Below are 14,058 nucleotides of genomic sequence, written 5' to 3'. Positions count from 1 at the left end.
CATTCAAACTTTGCTGTTTTTTTCCTTTGCTTTCATTTCTAAGTCAATCAAGTTGAATTCTTTCAGGAACCACTTGCTAATTTGTTTTCAATGATTTACCTATGCTATAAATAGTGACCATGCAATTTATCATCCAAACAAAGATAACTTTTATGAAAAGGGGTAGGGCATTAATAATTATCCTGGAAAACAAGCATAAACCAGGGATACTTGGAGCAAACCAAGATAGACGTTCACACTAGCTTCAAAGCCAGAGAAAAACCATTGAATCAGTGAGCTGAAAGATCCTCAAAGTTTTTCTAGAACAGAAGTCTCTTTTACTGGATGATAAAAGTAAAGCTCAGAGAAGTCACTTACCTACAATTTAACTGCATTGGGATTACCTGCCATGCCTATATGAAAGAGTATCTCTGAGCAATTAGTCAAATTCAAACCTTCTGAAACAATATATTATCTAAGTTAGTCCCCTTGCTATGATGCTTTTCTTTGTCCTCCACAAATTCCCTCAGTTTTCCTGAACTCTAAACTTCCAGAAGGCTTCTTCTTCTTCTTCTTCTTTTTTTTTTTTCTTCTTTCTTTTATTTATTTTTTTTCTTACTCTTTTAAAGAAAACTTACAATAAATAAAGCAATCAATGTGATTACTCTCCAAGCTTGGCACATTCCAAATCTGGAGCGTATCAGCACCTTTTGCAGGGCTCACCTGTTCTTGCTGTTGGCGAGCAAGGTCCATTTGCTGCCGTTGTTTCTCAATTTGCGAGGCTGCCAGTTTTTTCTGTTCATCATGCGCTGCCAGGAGCTGCTCCCGTAAACTGATCAGTTGGGTAATCATGGTGGAGAGCTGCCGTTCTTTTTCTGCCAGGCTCTCAGGTGTACCTAAAATGGAAGTGAGAAGAGATCTTCACAAGCTTGAGGAATATCTGAAGGAATCAGGGAAGAAGGCAGATTTTAGAAAGGGACTCCCCTGGACACTTAAAGATCTAGGACAATGACTGTAAGCCACTGTGAGCACAGGAATGCCACAGAGTAATTATAGCAATGGAATGAATGCTAGGGTTCATCATTGTCCCTGCCAAGAAAAACTATTGTTATCATAAAATTCTAATGTAATTTTCCCTTCTACCTCTGAAAACAAAAATAAAGCATAACTATCAACCCTATTCTCTCCTTTCTACCACACTGCCACCAATCTATCTGATCAAGCTAGGAAACTTATAAATTCAGTACCAGAGATCAGAAACTATGGATTATATTAGCATTCCATAATCACCTCTATCCTCAGCAACTAACACAGTATCAATAGCTAAGACATTGGAAGTGCTCAACAAATGTTTTTAAAGAATTTTCTGGTCATTGCCCTTAATTTTTTCTATTGTGCAAAGATCTGTCTCTGAAGTTCAAAAGTCAGGGGTCAATCTCTTGGTCATGGAATGAGTTCTACGCAGAATAAAAACTGCCTCAGGTAAGAAGGGATTGAATGCGATTTTTTTTCCCTATGAAGGGATCAAGCTGAAGTCCCAACTTCATTCTTAAAGGCAACAATGTTGCTTGGGGGGGCTCCCTCACCCCTTTGCCATTCATCATTCTTCAAAAGGAAAAAAAAAAACACATTTTGAGGTTGAAAAGGTTATGCATAAGGATATGCTGTTTAATGAATATGATGTTGCTGAACACTTATGGTATGTACTAATGGTGCTGAACAGTCTTTTTATGGGCAAATTGCACAGCTCTCCTAAGTAAAGGGTACAGAATCCTTTTGTGAATCTAAATTAGAGCATTTTACTGCAGCATAAGATAAGAATTTCAACCTACTGTATTTGAGCCACACGGGTTTCATTACGAAGAAATGATCTATGATTTGAAAGCTTTTCAGAAAGATGCCACCAGCTGTCAAAGGGGACAAAGATTGCCAATTTTTGTGTATGTGGAAGGGGAGACTTCCAACCTCCTTATGAAACCCTCCTCATTCCTGTTAAGAAAACACCAGAACAATCTGAGAAGCTAAAAATATTTTAATTATGAATGGCCCCAAGGAGAAAAGTTATCTTCAGAGGATGCTAGCTAGCACTTGGCTAGTGTGTGATTCCCACAAAATAAGGATGATCTCAGCAGAGAAGCTACCTTGGGATTATTAATGTGAACCCAGGTCCTTAAAATAAAAGAACTGTCTGTATCCCTTGAAAAAAATCACTGATCTAAAAGAGTACCTAAAATCAATAGTCAAAGAAAAGGAAGACAGCAAGAAGTTAGAAAGCATATTCGCCCGATAAGGAAAGAAATACTATACCAAGGCTAGTAACCAGGTATTCTTTCTAGCTCCAGAATTGATTAAAAATAAAATGTTTTTTTATTTCAGCAATAAGTAAAAGGAAAACCTTCTTTATCCAGAACCAATTATAAAATCTCTTCAAAAGCATAAAGAAGCTCACTAATGTATATGTCAATGTATACAGGAACAAGAAGATACAAGACAAGAAAAGTAAAAAAAAAAAAAAAAAAAGTATTTATTTACTTATTTCATAATTTAATTCAAGAAATATATCCTGTATGGCAACTATGTGTCAGATACTATAATATCCAGTAACCACAGGTATAAAAGTATACTATTCCCTAAATATGAATTTCAAAAAAGACAAATATTTAAGGATAGTTTTAAACAGTTTTGGAAAGTCCAATTTCAAGGAGGGTAACCTGAAAAAGTAATGAAGAGGACAATGAATAGGAGTTAGGTATGTAAAGAGTTGGAGAGTGGCTTGATTGAAGAGTTTTTCAGAAAATGTGAAGCAGCAACATGGTAAAGGAATTACAACTGAAAAAAAAGGGGTATTAGAGGGTAGTTGGTGGTCAAGGAGTTTTCCAAGAGGACAAAACAATACAGGCAGAGGGTGTGTGTGTGTGTGTGTGTGTGTGTGTGTGTGTGTGTGTGTGTGTGTGTTGGGGATCTGTAGGGTTTTGAATTCTAATAATTTAAAACAGTTGAAGTATTTTAAGCAAAAGTAATGTGGTCATTCTGGCTGCAATGTGGTGGGGTGATAGATTGAAAAGTTATGAAATAAATGAAATATGTGTGCTTTTTATTACATATATTTTGTGCAGTATTCTAATCTACATGCAATTTTCTCGTTATACCTATGTATATGAGGTGAGTTAAGAAAAGGCTGATTGGATACTGAGATAGTTTCTATACTATATTGCCCTGTTTATAAAGAGCTTCTACCATTTAGGCAAGGGCCAATACAAGAGTTAAATATATGATATTTAGATTTCCCAGTAAAGACTGGATAATTTTCTCTTCGCCCATGTTAACATAGGAGAACAAAGTCTTTCCAATTATCTTTAATTTATTCTCCTTTCTCCTCTTCATGGGAAACAGAGACACTAAGGATAATAGAGAAATGACTTCTTAGACTCTTCTGTTCAAAGTGAAGCCAACAGTTCTACAAATGCAGTGGCTACTCCATTGCTAATAAATATGGACCTACAGAATCACACCATCTGAGTCAACTTACAAATCATGAAGGCATTCAATAGGATGAACCCAACTATTACGCATAACCATAAAGATATAATTTTTAAAAGACACTCAAATTGTTTAATTGTAAAACATTGGGTGACAGTTAAATACATTTTTCATTGGACTTAGATCCATGCTTAAAATGAAAACAAAGCAGAAACTAGTATTTTTAAGTTGAGGATTTAGAATTTAGGTACTGATAAAGCTGTCATTATCTTTTCCTTAAATAAGAAGAATATTAATATATTTTAAATAGATATGAGTGGCACAACAAATGAAGTTGGAGTGATATGCAGTAATCTTAACAAATCTAAAACAGGGAATATTATATATACAGCCATGTATCCCCTGGGGCACAAATTAAGGAGAAATCAATCTATATAGTATAATAACTCATATCGTCCGAATGTGTGTGTGTATGTGTGTGGTGATTTTTCTGTTCTTGATTCACTGAATTTGTTCAGATATTATGGTTTAAAGACAGGCATTTAAACATATGATGCTGGATTTTTGTGTTTTAATTAACAGCAAGTATTTATGCTTCTGTAATAAAAAATAACATCAAGGCTGAATCATACTGCCCATTCAACCTGAAACGCAAGTTATTTCATCTCAAAAAATATTCATTCAACCAAACAGGAAACTTTGCCATAGCAAAGGAACTAGAACTGCCGGAGTCACTGAAGGAATAGACAACCTATGGGACATAACAGGGCAACCTAAATATAGCCAGGTTATGTTAAGGAGGCAAAAGACTACAGAACACTCTTTTAAGTTAATCAGAGTCTGTGTAGAAAATCTTACCCTAAATCATGTTTTGAGGTTTGATAAAATCAACTTGGAAAAAACACAGATCAGATTTTGAGAATCTGCTGGGGCCAGCAGAGGTCATCAGTAGCTGCCTAACCTCATCTGTTTCACATCCTTCAGGCTATCTTAAGATGATTCTCTAAAAAGCACTGCCAGAAAATGGGCTCTTCTCCCTCCCACACAAAAACAGAGGTAGTTTCATAAACCACAAAAAGGGAACCAGCAAAAAAGCTTCTGTACACAGCTTCTCTACAAGTCAGCGTGCCTGCTTTTATCCAATATCACACACAGTGTGTGCCTGACACTCTCCACTATAAACTGTATCTATTCTCTAACTCCAAAGACAATTCCGCAGGTTTTTCTTTTTTTTTTTTTTTTTTCCTTTTTTTTTTTTTTTTCTTTTTTTTTTTTTTTTTTTTTTTTTTTTTTTTTCCTCTCTTTCTCTTTTTTTGTTCCATGGGGTCGTCTTTATCCCCAAACCACATCTGTCTTGAGTTTCTCTCAGATTAGTCAGGTGGATCAGTGCTCCCCAGGGCCTGCTCCAGCTGAAGTATTTTAATTTGACTAAACACCTGATTTATTTTATCTCTCCGATGAGAAAGGCAGTTTGTCTTAATAGAGCCTGTCAGCCCACAGCCCCATTCACAGCAATTTACAGGCAGCCAGGGACGCTGGAAGAGAAGAGTGCCGTGATTCTGTATTTTATCCTCCTCCAGAAAGCACCTAAAAGCAGCTATTCAGTGCTACTGCATGTGGCATTTTAGAACTGAATTAGCTTTTTATTCAAGTAACTACACTTGTTGTGAATAGCTTATCTGTAAAATTGCTACATTCACTACTGATTTTATTAACCTTTGGCTCTATCACAAAATGGTCTTCAGTTAGGAAAGACCTTTAAAATTGACACATTTTTTTTCTTAGGGGCCTTTATTCCAGTGACTTCAGATTTACTGAATTTGATCCATTGAATTCTTTACCAGTTGTACGTAAAATTTTGAGTCTCAATAGGAAGTCAATAGTGCGTAAATAAGGAAACACTTTTCAAAATGTAAATATGATGGCAATTTCCCTCATCAAAAGTTTTCAAATACCATCTTTTATTATAACAGTTTCAAAATCAGCCCTCTACCCTTTTTTTGGTCATAATCTAAAGAACATAAGAAAATTAACTAAAATAGAAAATTTTTTTTATTTTAACTTCACAAACTATGGCTACCTACCTTCAGGCCAAGAGCCACAGAGAAAATACAAAATAGATAAGAATTTAAGTAAAATAAGAAATGATGTAATTCCCTTCTTGATGTAAAATAAATGATAAAAGTAAAAAATCAAGTTGAATACTGATTTAAAAGCCTGTTTTTCACATAACTCCATAAAAGTTAGCACCACAATCTGCCAGTTAATTTTGCCCTTATGAAATGTATATGATTCAAATCAGCGGTGCCAGAAATAAGACTGGGCATTGGGAAGTCACTGAAGCCTCAAGATCTGGACAAGGCCGAAAACTTGCGGAGCACTACCTATGTGGAAGATTTACCTTGCCTCTTTTATAATATCCCCACCCTAGGACTTTAACTGTATAGCAATTTTAAATAGGTCACTCTTCATACCTCTCTTCTCTGAATATAGATCACTGCTATGTGATGATAACTAAATTTCTCTAATGACAAAACCCAGAAAAGAGCACAGCAGTTGGAGGGAGGTACAGAGAGCGCTAGAGATACGGAGCAAGTACAGAGACAACTAAATTAAATTTTGTGAATTTCTCTGCATGCTTTTCATTTTTAATGAAATGAAAGGCAGTGGTGTTAAAACAATGTTTACCAAGCAAAATAAAACTGATTCACCAAATGATATTATCTGGAAATACGTCTGAGGAAATTTAGAATAAAACATATACCTAACCATTCTCCTTCACTGGATCCCTGCCCAAGTTACTTCAATAAACTTAATAAGAACTTAACAATGAAATTACAAAAAGGCCGGTTAACTAAAAAAATGCCTGTGTGTGCAGCCATGCAAGTATTGCCAATGACAGTGGAGCAGAGTTCTGAGGAAGATATACTTTTCCACATCAATCCTAGAAAGATTAAAGCACTTAACAGTAATTCCAAAGCAACATCAATCAAGGATTTCAGCCAACAATCCAGAAAGATTTTAAATTAAGTTGAAAAGAAAAGCTCTTAAGAATCAATTCCCTGGTCAGTTCTAATTTTTTTTTTTTTTAATGGACATTGTTGGAGAAGAAAGGCCAAATACAATGCAAGTCATAAAAGAAAGCTGCATTTGATCTTTTCTGCCCACAGATAACCTGGTTAAACGGCTGCATCTTACACTGCAACCCCCTCACACAGCAGATGGACTGTGATGTCTCCACTTCACAAGCTCAGTCCATCATTTAGCATTGGCCTTTTTTGATATAGCCTTCTTTTAAATGTCAGAAAATAGGGCAGCAAAAAGTCAACAAAAAATAAACAGGGTAAGCTGAAGAAACCAACAATCTATCAGAAGGTTCCCTGATAAAAGTTACTTTGTGGTGACTGCCTGAGAAAGGAACCCCTGTCCCAGTGTTCTAGCAGCCAATTTGAGGTCTGAATCCAACAGCAGTTTTAAAAGCTTTCCACTCTAAAGGGCCCCAGTGCATCATAAAGATAAAGGATTTCAGTACAAAACCACCACAAAGACCTCTATTATCTTATCTGTCTTTGGTTACAACAGCTGAACCAATATGACTAAATTCTGAATGACTTTTTTCAAAACAGCAGAATACTGGAATTTCTTTGTTTTCTCATCAGTCAGCTATTGTCATTGCTCCCATATGCTACCATCCACTCTTCAGTAAATAAAAAGTTTAATAAATGCAGCAATTGTACTCTGAGCAATTACTTAGGGACCACTCCACAGGAAGCATGCCTCATGGGTTGAGGTACATGCTTTTTGTTTTTTCCCCACTGAATCTATGAGAATTTCCTATTTAAAATGTAAATGACTCTCATTTAAAATCTACTGTGTCCAAACAAGACAAGAAGACCCAGCTACTCCCCAAATCAAGATCAAATTCTCCTGTCTCTATTAGGCACACTCACCTCTCCTTCAGCTTCCTCTCTTCCCGACTGCAAAAGGAAGTATATTTCCTGGATCAACTGAGGTCTATTCATGTTGCAGATCCTAATAGAGCAAGAACAATCCATGGAATCCTGCCATCTAGCTCCCAACCTCACAGCTGGTCCTTCAGCCCATTGTGCTTTATTAGCCTATCATTTTGGGATTCGGAAATGAAGGTATCCGGAAACATCCCTTGTTCAGTATAAGACAGACTGCCTTTACATTACAGTTCTATGGTTGACATTCAATGTCTATCTGTCCATCACCTACCTACACAATGAAATAATAATTTCTAGCTTTTAAGAAACAAGGAGTTCTTTGGTCCTTTGGGGGAAATAATTGAATAATTTGTTTCAATATCACTATTACAGGAATTGCTTTTCTAGAAGCTCCACCTGATTCAGGGGTTAGGAAGAGGGCCACTAAGAAATAAACATTATCTATGAGCTATTGTCTTTAAAGTTCTTAAGTGTTGTCTTATTTAATCTTCACCCTAAAAGTTACGGTTGTTTTCTTTTCACAGATGGAAAACTAAGCTACTAAGAGGTAAAGTAACATGACCAAGTCACAGAGAATGTGATTATATTTTAATTCAAGTCTTCTAATTCCTAATTCAAGGAAGTCCTGAGTCTAAGAAAAAGATAATTTTCCTCACTTCAAACCTAGAATATACTAGAGCCAGGGAATTTCTAAGAATAAGAAGCAAAACTAAGACTCCAGTGCATTCTAATGCCCTGTAAGTCTCAGAAATATATGACTAAAGCGTTTTTAAAATAGAAAAGAAATATATGACTTCTCGGTAAGGCTTTGTTTACAAAATAAGAAGTTAAAAAGATTGGCTAGGAAATCAGACAAAGAGGTTGGTAAATTGAACTTTGACATCTTATAGATGTGAAAACAGATCTTGACATCAAGTGACATGCCTGGAGTTACTCAGGAAATTAGCAACCAGTCTGGCAGACAAGATCCTCTGTATGCTTATTCCCCAACCCTTCTCTCCCCAAACAGCATATGGCCTCCTGGTTCTAAGCCCAAATACAATGATTATGCAGACCACGGCATTCTCTGGCATTCTCCGACATTCTCCAACATTCCAGATACAATATTTACAACACCCATGAAAGTCTGAGAAATACACTCAAATATTTGCACAAGTCAAGTGTACTGCTGCCCTTGGTGCAGCATATCTGTAGGCTAAGACAGTCAAGTGCTAGCCAAGAGGAAGCCACATGGAGAAATCTAGGAAGTGAGCCTAGTACTGCTTGAGAAACCTCCCAGAAACAACTGAGGTCTGAGAGTTTCCTATACAAACGCACCATATATAGTGTCCATTTCCAGGGTGTATGTACAATTTGCCTAGTATAAGTCAAGAGAATTCTCAGTCTAGCCCAATATGGCTTGCTATGCTAGGTACAGCTTTACATATATTAACTCATTTATTCTTCACAACAGTCCTATGAAATAGGTCATATCATTAGCCCAATTTTAAAGATGGGGAAACTGAGACATAAAAAGGATAAGTAACTTGTCCATATCCTAAGCTATTAAATCATATACCTAAGATTCAAAATCAGGAAGTCTTGCAACAGAATCTTTCCTCTTAACCACCATGATGAATGGAGAATGGAACTCTGGAATATTCTACCTTCTCAAAATTACCCAGCAGATAAAGTTGCTGAAAATTTCCTTACAATCTATTTTATAAGGGTATTTATTTTTGCAATTTGTTTTTCATTGAAATATAATGATTCCCAGGGTGCTTATAAAAATAGAAGCATTGCTCTAGAAAAGTATGTCTGGCATATTTTTTTCTTTAAAAATAGTCCCCAAACCTGTATAAGATCCTGCTGACCTTTCAGTACAAGCCGCAAACATCCACCACTGTTTGCAGTCATCCTTCATCAACTCAATTTCTCATTCTCTACCTCACACTCACGTCCTCTCCCTCTCACTCTGATCTTGATCCCTTCAAGTTCTAAACTTCTAATGCTGAGTCTCTCTACTTTGATTTCCTATGTTTAATTCCACTGAGTCCTGTATGTGCACCTGGATATCCAAGCAGTGAAATTTGGGCTTTCTCTAAAAGACCGATTTGACTGGTCCTCTGGTTTTTTTAACCCTATTTTGCATCCTTTATGAATTCCTCATTCTAGGGCAAACATCATGAAATACATTCCTGCTACCAGTCATTTCATCAACAGTCTAGATAGCCCCATCCAAACTTCTACTTTTCTATGTTGTTTATAGCTATTAAGACATCAAAGAGGACATTGCTGTTGCTAGGAGTGAGACTTTGATATAAAGGTGTGCAAAAGCAATTAAATTAAAATGAAACTGACCAACAACAAAGGGAGAAAGTTTTACTTTCATGCATCTATTTAGCTGATACATAAAAATTATATATATTTTGTGGAGTACCATACAAAATGCATACATGTTTGGTAGAAAGTTTGTGTTTTTATATAATTACATATAGTTTATAGCTTCCTGAATTACACTGATCAGGTAACAGGCCTGTGACACTAGAATCTAGACTCATTATGAGCCTAGAGAGGAAATTTCATATTGATTCTAAAATTGCTGTTTTTTTAATTGTTCTTTTATAGTTGAATATAGCTGAATAAATATTCTTTTCATTCTTAATTTTTACTTTATTATAATTATAATTTCTGGGTAAAATAGGCATTGCCAAATATATCTCCTTGTACTATGGAAAAACACTGTGTTTGGAAAGCTTAGAAGGTCATCTAATATTTCCCATGTAGAATTCACAATATTCAGAGCACAAATATTAATAAATGTCAAAGAGAGAAAGAAAGACAATTAAAGTCTGGGTCTTGAAATAGTCAAGTATCTCCTATCACAGGATAATTTTGAATATGCTAAAGTAGAACATGAATAAAATATTCAAAAAAAATTCTGAAGCCTTATAAGGATTAAATTAAAAGTCAATGTGTATTTGTTCAACCTATAAACAATCATTAGTTTAGTCACAAATAAAATGTCCTATTCTCATACTAAAACATTCTCTCACAAATGCAGAATAAAGCTTGATTCAAGGCCTTAAAAGAGTTAAGGTCATTTTATACAATAACTGTAGGTTACAAATGGAGTTTAAAAAGAAGTTTATAAAACTCATTTTCTAACTTTAAAATGTTCCTGATTTTACAGACCAATAAAAAATAAGAATTTTTAATTAATTTTTTAACTTGAAGGCAAGAGCTAGATATGTAATCCAGAAACAAGAAGAGAAAAATATTTGAGCCTCAAAGAGAAAGGAATACCACTATGAATGTGGTACTAGTAAAAAATAATCTCAGCAGTGACAGACACTGGCTTTTGAAGAAAGCCTGAAATGAATAAGGAAATCACTAAAATAAGGGCAATAATATAATAAAAGTAATAATTTAAGTGTAATAATTAAAAATATTCTTGCTCATAAAAATGGCTCTGCAAACACATAACTCTCATGCACAGCCTCCCTACTGGACTCTCCTAACTCCCCACCCAAGATTAAAGGCTCTGCTCTGAATTAGATAAGAATCTACTATAGTGCTACTCATTAATTTTACAGAGAATATTGGTGTGGAGGAAGAGCAAATGATCAGTCACAATGTATACCTCCTACCTGAATGTTAGCTCCTTAAGGACAGGGACTATGTTAAATACATCTCTATGACAAAGCACAGACATAAGAGTGTCCAGCATTTATTTTGTGCTCAGTAAAGTTGAAATGAACTAATAACCAACTCTAAAACAGTAGTTCTCAAAATAGTAGGATATAAGCTGCCACCCCAATTAATAAACCAGATGCAACTATTGAACTCCAGGAGTAATGGAACTTTTTTGCTTCCAGTTTGGTAATTGTAACTGTGGAAACTCTGGCCATCTCCACTGCTGTGTAAATAGTTGGAAATCAAATCCAGTGAAAAGATAAAGATAATGTAAAGAATTTGAACAAAAAATGTATATTCAGATTCAATAAACAATTTTGAGCTATTATAATAGCTCAAATTTTGAACTATTATAATAGTTCAAATACTATGCCCTAGGGTTAGTAATTAGCATTTTTATCTCTATTTTCAACAAACTTAGGAAAATGAGGAAGAGGAAAGTTAAAATATGTCCAAGATCTCATAGTTTGTAATCAATGGAGTCCTGGTTCTAAGCTAGCCAGTCTGAACCCAAGCAAAGCCTTTTTCCAATACGCCACAATGGGTTTTGTTAAAAAACAAACAACAACAAACATAGTTTAAGACTATGACCTCACAAGTAGTCTTCAAGAAGTATTTCTGGGTTAGAGTTGTAACTGGGTTAGGGTTATGGCTCAAGTGGTAGAGTGCTTGCCTGGTATGTGTGAGGCCCTGGGTTTAATCCTCAGCACTGCATATAAATAAATAAATAAAGTGAAGGTCCATTGACAACTAAAAAAAAAAATATTAAAAAAGAAGTATTTCTGCATTTAAAAAAAATTAAATACCTTATTGGTGGATATAATGATATTACATGCTAATTTATGTTTAGAATAAATTTAACAATATTATTTAAGATCCCATGAACAGTAAATGAGGTCTAAGGGTTAAGGGGACTGAATCTACAACAAATTTGAAAATTCTCTACTCAGAAAATGTAACATCTAGAAATTCAATTTCAAATTGTATGAAAAAATTTAAATACACAGTTCTATGGATGTAAGTTATATATTCAGAAGGAAAAATCAACTGGAGGACTATATAAATTATACAGACTAAACATTTATATAGGAAACATTTCAAAGGAATTTATAGTATTGTATAAACCCTTTTTAACATCATGTTCTTTCAATAAAATTGAATTATGTCAAGACACTAAACAGAGCACAAGTTATAATTCTTTTTTAAAAAACTAGATATATCAGGATTTTTATTTATTTTAATTTCTTACACTTACCTTTAATTATAATTATTAACATATTAATCATACAAATTAATGGAATTCATTGTGATATTTCCATACATACTTAATTGCTCAGAGAAAATACCTGCCAAACAAATCATAGTTGATTGATAAAGTAATTATTGTTACTAATGCCACCAAACCTTTTTTTTTAGGAGGATGTCTTTTAAAATTATACTTTAGATGACAAAATATATTCTTCGGTTGAATTTCAAAAATTGGAAGAATGACTTGACTGTGTCACTACAGATTGATCCAGATCAGTGTTTATCAGTGTTATCAGTGTTTCCCAACACTTTTTTTTTTTTTTTTTTGTACCAGGGATTGAACCCAGGGGCACTTAACCACTAAACCACATTCCCAGCCCTCTTTTATTTTTTTATTTTAAAATAAGGTCTTTCTAACTTACACCCTCAAATTGCTGAGGCTGGCTTTTGAATTTGTGATCCTCCCGCATTAGGCTTCAGAGCTGCTGGGATTAGAGGCATGAGCCAGCAGGCCTGGCCCAACATTTTAAAATCTATGCCTCTTACCCAGTTTTCTTACTCTGTATTTTGTATACCTGTACCAGACATGAAGATTTTTGTCCAGCAGATTTGCTTTCTATAGCTTAAGAAAGTTATAGGTATACTGAATAACCTTTTACAAGCTACAAGCAACCCCATTTAAGAATCCTCCTCAATTTACCAAGTTTTAATTAAGTTAAATGAGTACTTGCAACTCATTTCTTTTATACCTACAATTGTAAAAAAGTTAAAAAAATGTTTAAAGTACTCATTGACATTATAAAAATAATGCATTTTTTCTATTATCCTGACACATCTGTAGACTATTTCCTTCTAAAATGTTAAGTTCCTTTCTGTCTAAATACTTATGCTCTTCTAATAGCACTGAATTTCATGCACCAAGGAAGAGTTTATCTTGATGTGTTCCATAACAAAGACAATTTACCTAGTCACCTTTTGGTAATAATAATGTATAAAACCTTTCTGAGTTACTTGATATGTCATTTGTCTTTTAACTTGTTTACTATTAGCTGGTGCCCTTGCTCCTAGACAGTTCTAGACACAGTGGATCTTCAAAAAATACTTGAAAGGAATCCCATCATGTGAAGTTGTTTATATAATATATCATCCAAAGTAGGATACTTCTTAGGTGAAAAGAGACAATTATTAAATCAAGAACACAGGTGTAAAATCCAGAACAATCTCAGGTAAATCCAGGACATATGGATTCTATAGTCATAACTTATTCTCTATGTTACTTTCTTACACAGAACAACTGGACTCTGTAGTTGATAAATAAACTTCATAAAAATTCTCTGACATGAATTTATGTAGTTGGTAATCCTGAAATTGGATAGTGCAATTCTATAGCAAATTAGACTACATTCATCACTATTTAAAATATGTAGAAACTCTCCAGATGCGGTGGTACACGCTTGTAAAAACAGCGATCCGGGAGGCTGAGACAGGAGGATCACAAGTTGGAGATCATCCCCAGCAATTTAGCAAGGCCCTAAGCAACTTAGCAAGACCCCATCTCAAAATAAAAAATAAAAAAGGACTGGGATGTAGCTCAATTGTAAAGGGCCTCTGGGTTTAATCCCAGGTACCCCACTCCAGCAAAAAAGGTAATAACATTAATCCAGCGTGAATCTAAAAATGCATAGGCTCAAGAAATCTTTGTTTCATG

The 14,058-nt window shown here is 34.7% G+C and overlaps 1 protein-coding gene across 47 annotated transcripts in view; it reads right to left on the bottom strand.

Annotated features, from left to right (window-relative positions):
* Positions 1–14,058, bottom strand: part of SOX6 (SRY-box transcription factor 6) — a 551,842-nt gene that overhangs the window by 187,556 nt on the left and 350,228 nt on the right. For all 47 annotated transcript variants that reach the window (XM_079103752.1, XM_079103737.1, XM_079103729.1 and 44 more), the window contains one exon: positions 703–875. In XM_079103752.1, coding sequence (XP_078959878.1) covers positions 703–875 — 173 coding nt within the window. The remainder of the gene's footprint in view (positions 1–702; positions 876–14,058) is intronic.

This window comes from Sciurus vulgaris, assembly GCF_902686455.1.
Source record: "Sciurus vulgaris genome assembly, chromosome: 11".
In the NCBI taxonomy this organism is placed as follows: domain Eukaryota; kingdom Metazoa; phylum Chordata; class Mammalia; order Rodentia; family Sciuridae; genus Sciurus; species Sciurus vulgaris.
This window is presented reverse-complemented; position numbering and strand designations above follow the sequence as displayed.